This window comes from Ranitomeya imitator, chromosome 3 (assembly GCF_032444005.1).
Source record: "Ranitomeya imitator isolate aRanImi1 chromosome 3, aRanImi1.pri, whole genome shotgun sequence".
NCBI classification, from domain to species: Eukaryota; Metazoa; Chordata; class Amphibia; order Anura; family Dendrobatidae; genus Ranitomeya; species Ranitomeya imitator.
Genome location: NC_091284.1, coordinates 541,430,492 through 541,447,607, shown reverse-complemented (window position 1 = coordinate 541,447,607; position 17,116 = coordinate 541,430,492). Strand labels below are relative to the sequence as shown.

Sequence of the window (17,116 nt, the reverse complement as noted above, 5' to 3'; positions counted from 1 at the left end):
GAGAGCCCCAACCATGTCTCTGGCATTGATGCTAGTCATTCAACAGCAGAGGGCTGATTCTAACATCCTACACATAGCCCTCTCCCTAAAGGGTAGCTTGCTCTTCTCATGCTGATGACATACCTTTACACAGCCAGCTTCCAATTAGACCCTCAAAAAATCTCCTCCATTTAGGCCACGTTCACAAGACTGTATTTGTGTCAGTATTTTACCTCTGTATGTGTAAGCGAAACCCAGGAGAGGAACAATGAGAGGAAAAGTATAATACACTGCTCAAAAAAATAAAGGGAACACTAAAATTCCACATTCTAGATAACACTTAATGAAATATTCCAGTTGTAAATCTTTATTTATTACATAGTGGAATGTGTTGAGAACAATAAAACCCAAAAAATATCAACATAAATCACAACTAATATCCCACGGAGGTCAGGAGTTGTAATGATGCTCAAAATCAAAGTGGAAAATGAAGTTAAAGGCTGATCCAACTTCAGTGGAAATGCCTCAAAACAAGGAAATTATGTTTAGTAGTGTGTGTGGAATCCACGTGCCTGTATGGCCTCCCTACAACTCCTGGGCATGCTCCCGATGAGGCGGCGGATGGTCTCCTGAGTGTTCTCCTCCCAGACCTAAACTAAAGCATCCGCCAACTCCAGGACAGTCTGTCGTGCAACGTGACACTGGATGGTGCGAGACATGATGTCCCTGATGTGTTCAATCGGATTCAGGGCTGGGGAACGGGTGGGGCCAGTCCATAGCTTAAATGCCTTCATCTTGCAGGAACTGCTGACACACTTCAGCCACATGAGGTCTGCATTAGGAGGAACCCAGGGCCAACCGCACCAGCATATGGTCTCACAAGGGGTCTGAGAATCTCAGCTCGGTACCTAATAGCAGTCAGGCTACCTCTGGAGAGTACATGGAGGGCTGTGTGGCCCTCCAAAGAAATGCCACCCCACACCATTACTGATCCACTGCCAAATCGGACATGCTGAAGAATGTTGCAGGCAGCAGATCGCTCTCCATAGTGTCTCCAGACTCTGTCAAGTCTGTCACATGTGCTCAGTGTGAACCTGCTTTGATCTGTGAATAGCACAGGGCGCCAATGGCGAATTTGACAATCCTGGTGTTCTGTGGCAAATGCCAAGCGTCCTGCACGATGTTGGGCTATGAGCACAACCCCGTCTGTGGACATTGGGCACTCAGACCATCCTCATGGAGTCGGTTTCTAACCGTTTGTGCAGACACATGTACATTTGTGGCCTGCACATTTGTGGTCATTTTGCACGGCTCTGGCAGTGCTCCTCCTGTTCCTTCTTGCACAAAGGCTGAGGTAGCAGTCCTGCTGCTGGGTTGTTGCCCTTCTACGGCCCCCTCCACGTCTCCTGGTAGCGCCTCCAGCCTCTGGACACTACACTGACAGACACAGCAAACCTTCTTGCCACAGCTCACATTGATGTGCCATCCTGGATGAGCTGCCCTACCTGAGCTACTTGTGTGGGTTGTAGAGTCCGTCTCATGCTACCACGAGTGTGAAAGCACAACCAACATTCAAAGTGACCAAAACATCAGCCAGAAAGCATTGGTACTGAGATGTGGTCTGTGGTCCCCACCTGCAGAATCACTCCGTTATTGAGTGTGTCTTGATAACTGCCCATAATTTGGATCTATTGTCTATTCCATTTGCACTACAGCATGTGAAATTGATTGTCAAACAGTGTTGCTTCCTAAGTGGACAGTTTGATTTCACAGAAGTTTGATTTACTTGGAGTTATATTCTGTTTAAGTGTTCCCTTTATTTTTTTTGAGTTGTGTAGAAACACTTCACCGCTTCTGTATTTATCACCCACTCCTGGTTATGGCTTACAAATACTGAGGGAAAATACTGATAATTATATACTGTGAACAAAATACTGATAATATACTGTGAACGTGGCCTTAGTACAATCTCCCCTATCCTGACCAAATTCCACTATGCTAGACATGTGGCAAGCGCAGTCCTCCTGTCCTGACCATTATTATCCACATATTATAATCAACTAATCATATCCAAATAAACATTCACTCAATGTAAAGGATACTACCTTAGAACCTGTGTATTAGCCATTTCTTAATTATAGACCCTTGTGGCCACATATAATGTGAGAAGGAATGACTAATAGGACCCATTGCCTCTCCTGTAAAAGTAACTTCAGTGGTGGATGCAGGTGGCCACCGTGGGTGACACTTAGGCCAGTCGGGTACATAATTTGCAGAAGTGACTGCCTTCATGTTCCTATGCCAATAGCAGACGGGTGCAGGAGCTGCCTATGTGCCTGTTCCCATAGCAGACGGGTGCAGGAGCCGCCTATGTGCCTGTGCCCATAGACGGGTGCAGAAGTGACTGCCTTTATGTGCCTGTGCACACAGCAGATGGTGACTGCCTTCATGTATCTGTGCCCATAGCAGACGGGTGCAGGAGCTGCCTTTGTGCCTGTGCACATAACAGACGGGTGCAGAAGTGACTGCCTTCATGTACCTGTGCCCAGAGCAGACGGGTGCAGGAGCTGCCTATGTGCCTGTGCACACTGTAGACGGGTGCAGGAGCTGCCCATGTGCCTGTGCACACTGTGGACGGGTGCAGGAGTTGCCCATGTGCCTGTGTACACTGCAGACGGGTGCAGGAGTTGCCCATGTGCCTGTGTACACTGCAGACGGGTGCAGGAGCTGCCTGCTGTCTACATGCAGTTATCTGCACACATGACCAGATTAGTACAAACTGTGATTTTTTTTTCCACAGGGACCCGATGTTTATGTTTGTGTGAAAAATAGCCAATCTAAACTAACACATGAGCGAACCATGGGCCTGTGTGCTGTCCATTCACCACAGACAGGACAAGAATAAAAAATGCGTTAGTCTGAATGTGTTTTGCATCCATGTGTTGTCAGTATGCAAAACGGAAAGCATCCAGACTGCACAAGGACCAATGTAAGTGAATGGGGTAGTTCACATGAGCGTCCGGTCAGCATGTGTAAAAAATGCTGTAGATAAGCCCCTGATGCCGGTGGGCTTAGCTCACCTTCGATTTTGGGGGTGACAGGTTCCCTTTAAATGGATGCCACATGGACATATAAACAGACATATAGACGATATATGGCTAAAATAAATCATCCATTTGTTTCTGAATGAAAAAACTGCAGATTTTTCATAGGCACATCTGACAAAAACTTATTCTCTTCCCACATATGAAGAACTTCAGCTATCTCCCTATTGTAAGCAGCAAAAGATAGTGGCAGAGAGTCAATAGATAATACAAAGCAGGCACTGATAAAACCCCTTTGACAGAGTACATATTGCTTTATCTAGTGTGGGTCCCTAGAACCTGCATAGCCCCAGGGTAACGGGAGGCGACTTGAAGCCGCCTAGAAAGTTAGATGCCAAACTCTACAGCCAAACTAAGCCACAGAAACGTTAAATCACCACGAGATTCGTAATCTAAATGAGCATAAATCTCAAAGCCTCTGGGACAATCAAGTTCTGTGCTGGCCTTTACTTCTACCTCTAGTCCGCAGATTAGATGAAGAATTGAGTACACCTCCAAACCAATAGAGTCATACATGGTAACTACATACAAGTGGTCTCTGGTCTCTCCAATTGCATGTTCATTAGTGATGAGCGATTGTGCTGGGATAAGGTGTTATCCGAGCATATTTATGTGCTAACCGAGTGTCCTTGGTGTGCTTGAAAAATATCTTCAAGTCCCTGCGGTTGCATATCTCGCAGCTGTTAGACAGCCACAACACATGCAGGGATTGCCTGTTTGCTAATTATGCAGCCGCAGGGATTCGAGCATGCTCATATAACACCTTATCCATGCGCGTTTGCTCATCACTCAAGTTCACCTCTTTGTATATGTTGTAGGTTTCTCTTCTCCAGCAGCACCAGTATATTGAGCTTTCATAAGAGAGTATTGTTGCGTGGCATTTGTTAAAAAAAAAAAAAGTGTTAAATATTATTGAGCTTTGGCCAGTTTGACAGGGAATAGCCACTTGTCTTATTTGAGGCCGGTCTTTTCACTCTTTCTTCTCTGGCGTCTTGTTTAGCTCTCGGAAGCTGATATTAAACTCTTTAAACATTTGGATTAAGATGACTCCAGTAGACACCGTCGTGAACCCACACACCATGGCCAAGAAGTCTACTGCTCCTACTTTGGTCCATTCTTGAAAGAGAATTGCAGTTGCAACCAAGACTAATGTTGTGAACATAACATAATAAATAGCACTAAATATACAAGAGTCATAGTCTTCCAGTGCTTTGTTAATATATCGAAACTGAATGAGAATGCTACACCCCAGCACTGCTAGGAGGCAGAAGAATAGGTACGTTGAGCTTGAACTACTTGGGTTATTGGTAAAAGCATCTTGAGCAAATAGTCCAATGCCTTTGGTACAGGGCACAGTAAATGTGCCTAACAGCGAGCAGACACCTATGTAAACCATTATATTTTTCTTCCCATACACTGGAGAAAGCCAAAATATCAGCAACGTCAACATCAGGAGAACGAAGCAGAGGTAACTCAGAAACACTGAAAAACAAAATATATATCATCTGATTACATGTCTGATGCATGACAAGCATATGAGCCCTGGCTAACTGCATGATAAAAGATGGCTAGCTCTGTCTAACCCTACAGCCTGCTCATAGGCCTCCTGCTGGATCTGCGCAGAACCATGACAGGCGGCTCATATGGTGCACGGATATATGGTGCACGGATAGTGGCTGCTTCATTAATCAGACCGTCAGGCTCATTCATATGGACCCTCAGGAGCCGACTATCACAAGTCCTACGCATTCTGGTTTCTTTTCCTTAAGTTTTTGTACATTTTTGTATCCTTACTGTACACTGCAAAATGTTTTTTGCAGAAAGCAAAGAATTTTGCATCATTTTTCTAAATATTTCGCTAGGTGTAATTACAGATATATTATGGCAATTTTCTATTAATGTGTCTGCATAATATGTGTATATTCACTGTTCTACCATCAGTACTTTGTTGCAGGCACTATAAAGAGTTGAGGCACTATAATATTCCTTTGTAACTTTTTTTTATTGCATGTTTTAATGAGCTTATTTTGGAGCTGTGCCATTTTACCCTCAATATGGAAAAAAAGTGCAGTAAAAATAATGAACGTGGTGACATTTAAAAAACAAAACATGAAACTGGTGGGAAAAAAATGCTACATGTGAACAAGCCCTAAAGCATGCCTTAACCGGTGCTGACACTTCTTTTGAGAAATAAACAGGGAATTCAATCAGTGACTGATATACAACTCTTTATTTCCTTAGTGTAAAGAGTTAAAGGGAACCTGTCAGCAGGATTGTGCACAGTAACCTACAGACAGTGTCAGGTCCGCGCTGTTATACTGATTACAATGATACCTTGGTTGATGAAATCTGTCTTGTGGTTGTTGTTTTGTTGAAAGATAGATGCTATTGCGCAGGCGCTGCCACCTGCGCCATTTTGATGGAGCCAAATTTTTTGTTTTCTCTAGCAAAATGGCGCAGGCGCCTACATGATGAATATTATTCTTTCTTTTTCAAACAATAGCACTAATATGTACTATGTAAACTAGAAGGCAGGTCAGTGAGGGATCAGTGACCTGTCAGAAGCCATACTGGTGAATAACTAATCAGAGCACCACATGAAGCCCCCCACAGGCCGCCCCGGGGCACGAGCACATCATTAACTCAACACTGAAAATAAGGATTACACAACAACCACAAGACGGATTTCATCAACCAAGGTATCATTTTAATCAGTATAATGGCGCCAATCTGACACTGTGTGTAGGTTACCGTGCACAATCCTGCTGACAGGTTCCCTTTATGGTATGCATCATACATGATACATTACCCTTATTAAAATTATTACAGGGAACTTGTCGGGAGTATGACACCTGCACAATGCAGGACTGGGCAGAGTAAAGCAATATAAAGATGCTTATTTAGGCGCCATCTGCTGCACTAAATTTTGTCTTTCATGGATATGCAAAGTAGACTTACAAATGCACTGTTGGCGTATCGGGGCACTTGTAGTCCTCATGTCCTCTTTGCTTCTTCCTGCCAGCACTGCCCCACCTGCTTCTTAACTGACAGCGGAGACAGAGACTCTGCTGCATAATGTCACCTCTGCTCTCAACTGTCAGTGAGGAAGAGGGGGAAGTGGCACCAGCAGGGAGAAGAACAGAGGAGCCATAGACTGCAAGTGCACCAATACGCCTGCCACTGCACAATGGAGGGCACTAATAGGCATCTTCACACTCATTTACACTGCTCTATCCTGCACTACCTAAGCTTACAGAAGGGACAGCATTACTAATACATTCCCTCTGAATATATTAGAAGACCCATAGGAGTCCTATGGTGTGTAATAAATGATATCTAATTGTCACAGAATAAACCAAAGGTTGTACATTATCCTATGTATGATTACCATTCCGGGTAATAGCCAATAATAAGTAACATGAGAGCATAAATTCGTCATTAAGGGGTTACTAAAGGATATAACTGTAGGTTGCCATGTAGGTCCACTGTTGCACCCAGGAAATGCATAGTCAGCTTAAAAGGGGTTTTGCTTTCCACAATTGGATGTGTTTAAATAAAATGTTCCTGTGCTGAGATAATCTTATAAATGTCCCTTGCTGTATACTGTGTCATGGATGTTTTTCCCCATACAGGGATATGGTCTGATCATACCACAGCTCCTGGGAGGGCGGGGATGTGGATCAAAAGAGGATACAGATATTTAGTATTGGCGCGTTCAGAATCGCCTTATCTATCAAAATATAAAAAGAATTAGGGTAAGTTAACACAGGGCATTTTTGCGGCGATTTTTTTCTGCAGCAAAAACTGTTCTTCTTCGCAGGAAAGAAGCTGCGCCAAAAAGCAGGGTTAGGTGCATTTTTGGTGCCTTTTTTTTTTCATGCGTTTTTTTTTCTCTTTATGCATGCCAATAAAGTTGACTGCACACAGAAAAAAAAACAACTTCCTGTAGATTGAATGAATAGATAGATTGATAGAATAGATAGATTGATATAGATACATTACCTTAGGTCAGGCTGTGAGGGAGCGCAGGCTCAGTGACGTCACCGCTACTTACTGAGCCTGCGCCCGCTCCGTCTCCTTCATTCCCCAGTTGCTTACAGCCGGGAGAGATTGCATTAGCAGAGGTCGCATTAGCAGCGCTCCCGGTTGTAAGCTTTATCTCCCCAGATACTGCGTGGGACACTCGTTGTATCGGACTACGACGATCAGGGAGTATACTTTGCTTTTTTATTTTATTTTTATCTCAGAAGATCGAGGGCTTCGCTTTGGAATGGCAGAATAATAAAAATATGGTCAATACTGTGTGGTGTTTGATTTTACTAAAAGACTTTTTTCTGCAAGTGTGTGTTTTTATTTAACCATTTAATTACTAAAGGATTAGTACTGATATGTGTCTTAATGACGCATTTCCATTACTAAGCCAGCTTAATGTCACCTTACAATAGCAAGGTGACATTAAGCCCTTATTTCACCGCTACAGGACAAGTGGGAAGAGCCGGGCAAAGCGCCAGAATTGGCGCATCTAATAGATGCACCTTTTCTGGGCAGCTGCAGGCTGCTATTTTTAGGCTGGAGGACCTATATCCCATGCCTCTTACCAGCCTGAGAATACCAGCCCCCAGCTGTGAGCTTTAGCAAGGCTGGTTGTCAAAAATGGGGGGACCCCACGCCGTTTTTTTAAATTATTTATTTAATTTTTTTTTTTTTTTAAAAGCGTGAGGACCCCTCTATTCTTTATAACTAGCTTTGCTGAAGCTGACAGCTTGGGGTTGCAGCCCCCAGCTGTGAGTTTTGTCTGGCGGGTTATCAAAATTAGGGGGGAACCCATGCCGTTTTTTTAAATTATTTATTTATAGTGCAGGAGCGGAAGATGATAACTCCCATCCGCCGCTCCTGCTCTCACTGTACTTAGCGGCTGTAGGTGTCAGATGATGGGAGCAGTAGTCCCATCATCTGACACCAGTGACCGGAGGTGAGTTTACACCTCCGATCACAGCTCAGCGCTCCCCCCTGTCTTCTGACAGCGGGGAGCCGTGGCTCTCTGATCGGCGGGAAGGATTTCCCCACCGTTCAGAAGCGGTGTTTGCCGAGCTGTCATGCATATGACAGTGTGTCAAACACGAATGTCAGACCCCCCATTCAAGTGAATGGGGGTCCACTGCTGGATGACAGGATGTATGGACGCATCATGCAGCCTGCAATCTAGATGTAGCAGAGCCGAATATGACGTCACATCTCCTTGACTTTTCTGCAGCAAATACGCTGCAAAAAAAGTCAACCTAGCGTATTTGCAGCATTTTTTCACCACCCATTCAAGTCAATGAGTGAAAAACACTGAAAAAATGCTGAAAAAACGCTGAAAGAAGTGAAATGCCCTATGTAAAAAAAAATGCTGCAAAGCACAATATACTGACCTCACAAAAACCCAATGTGTGTGCATGAGATTTCTGAAATCTCATAGGCTTTGCTGGTACTGTAAAAAGCAGCTGAAAAATTAACACAAAAATAGCAGCAAAAACGCCCTGTGTGAACTTACCCTTAATCTGATTGGTCGCTGTAATATTGCAATAAAATGCAATAACAGGCGATCAAAACATTGGATTTACCCCAAAATCGTATAAAGAAAAAAAATGGAGATGCTAAGGGTCTCGGAAAAAGGCGCCTTTGTTCTTTTTTTGTAAACTTCTGATTTTTTAATAAAAAAAACCCCTATACATGTTTGGTATCTGTGAACTCGTAATGATCTGGAGAATCATATTGGCAGGTCAGTTTTAGTATTTAGAGGGGTATTTGGGGTTTGGAGGTTCAGCGTATCACTTGACACTGTACTTTTGCAGCGGATACAGACCCAGGTAATACGTATTAAACATGAAATGTTAATTCTGTTTACTGCAGTTATCAGTAAGGAAGTACCATATATATACTTGAGTACAAGCTGAGATTTTTAGCTAATTTTTTTTGGCTGAAAGTGCCCCTCTCGGCTTATACTCGAGTCATTGTCCCAGAAGGTCGGCGGGGGAGCAGCAGCTGTCAAATCATACGCATCTGCTCCCGGCGCGTCTCTGCATGTCCCTGCTTCTCCGGTGCCCGCAGCTCTTCCTGTGTTCAGCGGTCACATGGTACCGCTCATTAAAGTAATGAATATGGACGCGACTTCACTCCCATAGGGGTGGAGAGCATATTCATTACTTTAATGAGCGGTACCGGTGACCGCTGAACACAGGAACAAGCTGCCAGCGCCAGAGACCATCACATAGGAGAAGCAGGAACCGCGCAGGGAGGGCGAGTATGATGGGTGAGCCATGCGATATTCACCTGTCCCCGTTCCACCGCCGCGCGCCGCTGGTCTTACGCGTCCCCTGGCTGTGACGTTCAGGTCAGAGGGCGCGGTGACGTGTTTAGTGTGCGCGCCGCCCTCTGTCTGAACAGTCACTGCAGAGACCCAGAAGACAAAGTGGCGGTGGAACGGGGACAGGTGAATATCACAAGTGCCTGTGTCCCCGCCTGCTCAGGACAAGAGGTGTGTATGTCATTTTTTTTTTTAATCGCAGCAGCAGCATATGGGGCAAATGTTTCTATGGAGCATCTTATGGGGCCATAATCAACCTTTATGCAGCATTGTATGGGGCATAATATTCTATGGATCAACTTATGGGGCCATAATCAACCTTTATGCAGCATTGTATGGGGCCTAATATTCTATGGAGCATCTTATGGGGCCATAATCAACTTTTATGCAGCATTATATGGGGCAAGTGTTTCTATGGAGCATCTTATGGGGCCATAATCAACCTTTATACAGCATTATATGGGGCACATTTTCTATGGAGCATCTTATGAGGCCATAATCAACCTTTATGCAGGATTGTATGGGGCATATTTTTGTATGAAGCATCTTATGGGGCCATCATGAACTTTATGGAACATTATATGGGGCTCCTGATTCAATATGGATATTCAAAAACACTTAACTTACTGATGTCTCAATTAATTTTACTTTTATTGGTATCTATTTTTATTTTTAAAATTTACCAGTAGCTGCTGCATCCTAGGCTTATACTCAAGTCATTAAGTATTCCCAGTCTTTGTGGCAAAATTAGGGGTCTCGGCTTATACTCGAGTATATACGGCAGTTTCGGCAGCTGGCGGTGCGGTGACTCCATATGGAGCTCCGTTACCATTGTACTAATGATTCTTTCTAAAGTGTGATACGAACACTGCACTTTCTCTATGCCCGTGCACTTTTGATATATGCTGGTTTATCACATGACTTTGAATTCAAAGGTGGCATCATGATGTGAATATGGATTAATACTTATGTGCATGTGCTTTGTGCAGATATCATATAGTGGCCACAATGGTTAAATTAAGGTATTAGTCAGTGCTTTACACTATATAGTGGATAACTGGAATTATTGATTTGTGATCCTATATTTGTTATTCCCTAGGTATTTATGTGATTTGCTTCAGCTGACCTCTTTGTTCATATGTGTTTGGTATCAGGCATCATTTTATGATTATTCTTTGTATGTATGTATCTTAAGTCATTTAAATAAAGTTTATCTGTTTTACTGCCATTTTGAAAACACTTCTTGATCTACGGTAAGTATAGTGAAGTGACTATATGATCAGTATGTTTACATATTACGTGGAGTGTTGCCCATCCCCTGAGTAAGGAGAACAGTCCTGGGTAGTATGTGTAAAAAAAATAAAAAAAAAAATTGTGGAATTGCACTTTTTTTCAATTTCACCGCACTTGGAATTTTTTTCCCGCTTTCCAGAACACGATATAGTTAAGCCAATGGTGTTGCTCAAAAGTGAAACTTGTCCCGCAAAAAACAAGCCCTCACACGGCCATATTGACCAAAAAATAAAAAAAAGTTATAGCTCTGGAAAGAAAGGGAGCAAAACATGAAAATGCAAAAATGTAAAACCCCAAGGTGGTGAAGGGGTTAATCTGATGTAGCAATATGAGCCAGACCCATGGCTATCAGCAGTTAGAGGGCTTGTCTGGTGTTTGAGAAATCTTTCAACTGGAAAAAAACATTTCAGTAAAATCTATGAATAATTATGTTGAAAAAGACTGCCCACTGCTATGATATTTATGACCTATCCCTTGAATAATTTCTGATCTTGCGAGTTGCCACTAAACAGTTTGACAGAGCTGTATTGTTCACCACTGCTTATTTCCAGTATATCCGGCTGCTACTGAAGCCGATAACAGCTGATCAATGGGTGCGCATGGTCTCAGACCCCACCGATCCAATATTGATGACCTACAGGAAGGATACATCATAAATGATAGTGGAAAACACCTTTAAATGACATTTCCAGAAAGTCTGTACCTGGATTGGAAAGCTTTTCTTCAAACTCAGCTCTGGATGTTATGCTTTCCGACTTGGGAGCATGGATGATGAGGATAATGGAGCCCACACAGCTAAGGAGACATCCCAGTTTGCCCAAGAAATTAAGCTTTTCTTTCAGCACATACGAGGCCAAGATGGACCTTCCAAACACGAAGAAAAAAAAAATCAATATATATTATCCAGGAACATAAATACCGATCATAATGTATTGGTTATTATTACATAATGTATTATTATTAACAGATTATGTAAGTAAATAGAAGGATCTATGACCCATTTGGTTGCTCTGACTGCAATATCCTCCATCTGGCTCAGCTTGATTAACTGATCAAGAAGATGAATTCATGCTTCCCCCATGTTTCACACCTGAATGCGTTTGCTAGCAAATATATTGTGAGCACTCACTCTGTTTCTGCATCCTCTAAGTACACCATATAAGTGTACTGTACTGAATTAGACCAGAATGGAACTGAAGGTAACGGTTTCTGTTTTTCACTCTCACCCCTATAGTCCTCCACTTTCTACTAAGCCCCCTAATCCTGACACCTAGTATGGAACTGGTTATCTCTCCCTCCATCCATCTCACCTCCTCCTCAAATCTGTTCCTCAAAATACAATTCTCTCTTTAGACACAAAGACAGCCACCTCATGCCATCTCCTATTAACACTTTCTCTGCTTCTCCTCACTGCCAGTGAAATCTCTCCAAATCCCGGTCCTCCTTACCCAATTCCCACTGTCACCTCCGCCTCTCATCCAGCCCCCGCTTTCCCAGTCCCTCTAGCAGAGCGAGCATTCCATAGAGCTCCTATCTGCAACAAACTTTCATACATCCATAATCTTTTCATTACTAATAGTGATGAGCGAATATACTCGTTACTCGAGATTTCCCGCGCACGCTCGGGTGTCCTCCGAGTATTTGTAAATACTCGGAGATTTAGTTTTCCTCACCTCAGCTGAATGATTTACATCTGTTAGCCATCTTGATTACATGTGGGGATTCCCTAGCAACCAGGCAACCCCCACATGTACTTATGCTGGCTAACAGATCTAAATCATTCAGCTACGGCGATGAAAACGAATTCTCTGTGCACTAAAAAATACTCGGAGGACACCCGAGCGTGCTCGGGAAATCTCGAGTAACGAGTATATTCGCTCATCACTAATTACTAACAAACTTTCCTTCCACGCCATCACTGAAACATCACTTAACCCCTCCGACACAGCCTTTCCAGCTGCACTTTCGTATGATGGATTCTACCTTTACCACACCCCCCACCACAGCAGCAAGCATGGTAGAGGAGTTGGTTTTCTCCTGTCAGATACCTGTTACTTCAAACAAATCCCACTGCTACCCATTACTCTCCCTTCTTTTGAGGTGAACTGTGTGCGCATTTACTCCCGCTCGAACCTCCAACTGGCTGTCATTTAAAGTCCCCCAGGGCCAGCCACCACCTTCTTTGACCACTTCACCATATGGTTACTTCATTTCCTTTCCACTGACATCCCCACTATCGTCATGGGCGACGTCAACATCCCTATTGACACTTCCCACTCAGCTATCTCTAAGCTTCTATCTCTCATTTCCTCCTTCGGCCTCCCTCAAAGGTCTTCTGCAGCCACACACAAAGATGGCCACACACTGGACCTAATCTTCATCCGCCTCTGTTCCCTATTTAACCTCTCTAACTCACCTCTCCCTCTTTCTGACCACAACCTACTTGCATTCTCTTTCCTCCCCAAGTTCACAAACCTCACTCCACAAACTTGCACACCCTCGCAGAAATCTCAAACACCTCGACTTATACTCACTCTCTGAATCCCTTTTCCCTCTAACAGACGTAAGTTCCTTACACAATGCAGATGCTGCTGCCGCTTCATATAACACCACGACAGCGGCAGCTCTCAAATCAGACGCCCCCTCACATACCAAAGCTCACACAATCAACAGGCAACCCTGGCACACTAGCCTGATTAAAGAACGGAGGCGGGATTTCAGCGTTGCTGAGTGGAGATGGAAAATGTCCCATTCCAATGAGTACTTCATCACATTTAAACAGTCCCTCGCTACTTTAAAGTCCACACTCACTGCAGCAAGACAAACATACTTCTCATCTCTCATCCTCCCTGTGTTAAACCTAACTAAACAGGTATTCAACACTTTCAATTCTCTTCTCTGTTCCCCAGCATCCCCTCCCTCTCCTCTGATTTCAGATGAAGACTTTAACAACATCAGACAAAGCTTTTGCCTAAAATCCCCACAGCCCCTCCTAACTACTCAACCCTCCTCCAAAACCAGCTTCTCTGCCATTATGGCAGAGAGGAAGGTTGCCTCCTCTCCCAATCACATCTCACCACCTGTGAGCTTGACCCAATCACGTCCAACCACATCCCAAACCTCACCACAGTCTTCATCCCAACCCTAACTCATCTCTTCAATCTGTCACTAACAACTAGTGTCTTTTCCACATGCTTCAAACATGCCGCAATCACACCCATCCTCAAAAAGCTCTCCCTTAACCCATACTCTCTCTCCAGTTGTCACCCCATATCACTTCTCCCCTATGCCTGAAAACTACTGGAATAAGACGTCCATTTTTAACTGTCCACCCACCTCTCCTCCTGTTCCCTCTTTGATTGCTTACAATCGGGCTTCCGACCGCACCATTCCACTGAAACGGTCCTGACCAAAATCACCAATGAGCTACTAACTGCCAAATCCAAGCGACACTACTCTGTCCTCCTTCTCCTGGACCTGACATCTGCCTTCAACACAGTGGACCATTCCCTCTTACTACAGATTTCTTGTCATACCTAACAGACTGGACATTGAGCATCTCCCACTCACAAACCACCTCCTCACCTCGCCCCCTATCTGTCGGTGTCCCTCAAGTTACAATTCTAGGACCCATGCTCTTCTCCATCTACACCTTCAGCCTAGCCTAGCACAGCTCATAGAATCCCATGGTTTTTAATATCACCTCTATGCTGATGACAAACAAATCAACCTTTTTGGACCCAATATCACCTCCCTACTAACCAGAATGCAACAATGTCTCTCAGCTATTTCATCTTTCTTCTCTGCTAGATTTCTAAAACTTAACATGGATAATACAGAATTCATCATCTTTCCACCATCTCACTTAACCTCCCCAACCGACCTATCCATCAAAGTCAATGGCTGCCCACTCTCCCTAGTCCCGCAAGCTCGCTACCTAGGGGTAACCCTTATCTTCAATCTCTCCTTCAAACCACACATCCAAGCCATTTCCATTTCCTGCTGACTGCAACTCAAAAATATCTCCCAGATCCACACATTTCTTAACCAAGATTCTGCTAAAATGCTAGTGCAGGTCCTTATCTCCTGCCTCGACTACTGCAACCTGCTGCTCTTTGGCCTCCCCTTTAACACTTTCACACCCCTCCAATCTATCCTAAACTCCGCTGCTGACTGTCCCCCCCCCTCTTCCCTCTGTCAATACCTTCACTGGCTCCCCATTGCCCAGAGTCTCCAGTTCAAAACCCTAACCTTGGCATACAAAGCCATCTACAACCTGTCTCCTCCATACATCACTGGCCTAGCCTCCTGGTACTTACCTGCACGCAACCTCTGATCCTCACAAGATCCCCTTCTCCCCTCTTATCTCATTTTCCTACAACTGTAATACTTCACCACGCATCCCCCTACTCTGGAACTCTGCATCCCAAAATATCAAACTGTCGCCTACCGTGGAAACCTTCAAAAGGATCCTGAAGACCTAACTCTCCTGACAAGTCTACAATCTGCAGTAACCCGTGTTCCACTAAACCGCTGCACGACCAGCTCTGCTATCACCTACTGTATCCACACCCATCCCTTATAGATTGTGAGCCCTCACAGGCAGAGTCTCCCTCCTCTTATACCAGTCGGCAACTCGTTTTGCTCAAGAACTTGTTTTCATTATGTACACCCCTTTTCACATGTAAAGCACCATGGAATAAATGGAGCTATAATAATAATAATCTAACATGTTTACGTTCTAAAAGAGAAAATTTTGTTTTCCCTGGAGATAAGTTGCAGCCAGGAACACTCTGCGAGCTAAGAGTTCATATATTTTTGGGGGACAACTGCAGCCTGGTTATAGGTCTCTCTGTTTACAATCCTTCTCACTCATTACTTCCCTCACCTCAATCAACCTTTAGAGAGAAACTACATAAATGAGTGTGTCATTTATCAGTGTCATTTATCAGTGTCACTATGATTACAGGACTTAATTAGCTCTAAAGATCACTCTATAGACACACAGCTTGATATTACTTTGTTAGAAATTCAAAATATTTTAGCTCTTTTGTTCAGCAAAAAATCTAAATAAATAAAGGTCTGCAGTAATTAAAGTCTTGGCCTACTTTAACGAAAAAATTAAATGACAGTACCCAGCCTGTAAAAAAGTGGAGCTTGTCAACAACATAGAACATTTTTTTTAATTCCAAATTAGGAATGTACAGACTAAAGTCTCCTTCACATGTCCGGGAGGTCCGTGTTGGTGTGCAATCCATATGTACATATGTGACACACGGGTCTCAGTTTGCTGACCATGTTTCATACCTGTGTGCCGTCTGCGTGACACATATCGGCGCCTGGGAAAAGCAGTACAGTTCACGCTGATCCCATGCAAAGGCTGCTGAAGGCAGCTCTCATCATTGTCGCTTGGTCTTCCCGAGATCAAAGCAACAATGAAGGCGAGTATTATTTTGTTTTTTATTTTTAAATAAATGTGTAAAAGAGAGTGTTGATTTTTATTTCAAATATAGGATTTTATTCTTGCTGTGTTTCTAAAATTACTTTGGGGTTAATAATAGAGGCGTCTTATAGACGTCTCTCCATTACTAACCCCTGGGCTTGATGTCTGATGCCAATACAAAGCTGACAGCAACCCTAACCCTATTACCCCACTTGCCCCTGCACCAGGGCAAGTGGCAAGAGTAAGGCTAAGCGCCAGATTTGGCGCATCTCATGGAAGGCTGATGTTGGAAGCCTGGGTGAAGGGGGAGAAAGGTGGGAGGGGCAATATCTCTGGCCCCATCCCAGATTATTAATATCAACCCACAGCTGTTTAGTCTTTGCTGGTTTGAATTTATAGGGGGACCCTACAACATTTTTTCTCTGGGGACCCCCGTAAATTCACCAGTAAGGGCTAAGCAAACAGTTGTGAGCTGTTATTAATAGTCTGGGAACCTTTTGGAATAATGTTTCTGTTCCCAGATTATTAACATCAGCCCCAAGCCAGGGGCTTTCTACAAGCCATTATTTTTTAATTTTTAATTTTACACAGGAGTGACACAGCGGGTGCTGAAAACCCCTCCCATCATTGTCACCTGGTCGCGCTGATCACGGGGAGACCATGGGACAATGATGAGAGCTGCCTCTAGCAGCTGGCACCTGGGAAAAGCACAAACTGTACCGCTTCTTTCCCAGCGTCGGTACATGTCACGCTGATGTCATGCATGTGTGGCATGCATTTTATCTGTGCTGCTGATAAAAAAAAAAAGAACATGTCTGCAGATTTTCCACACTGAAGCACTGTCCTTGTGAAAAACCTGATATGTGTGCTCCACCATTGAATACAATGGGTGTGCGTGTCTGTATTTGTGGTCCTTAAAAAATAGAACGTGTACGGACACAAAAAACA

At 43.8% G+C, this 17,116-nt stretch overlaps 1 protein-coding gene across 1 annotated transcript in view; it reads right to left on the bottom strand.

Moving 5' to 3' along the window:
* Nucleotides 1-326: 326 nt before the first annotated feature.
* The window catches only part of NIPA1 (NIPA magnesium transporter 1), a 42,926-nt gene continuing 26,136 nt past the window's right edge, over nt 327-17,116 (bottom strand). The window contains exons 4-5 of the mRNA XM_069757838.1: nt 11,429-11,589; nt 327-4,565 (exon numbers count right to left, since the gene is read on the bottom strand). Coding sequence (XP_069613939.1) covers nt 4,054-4,565; nt 11,429-11,589 — 673 coding nt within the window. The 3' untranslated portion in view covers nt 327-4,053. The remainder of the gene's footprint in view (nt 4,566-11,428; nt 11,590-17,116) is intronic.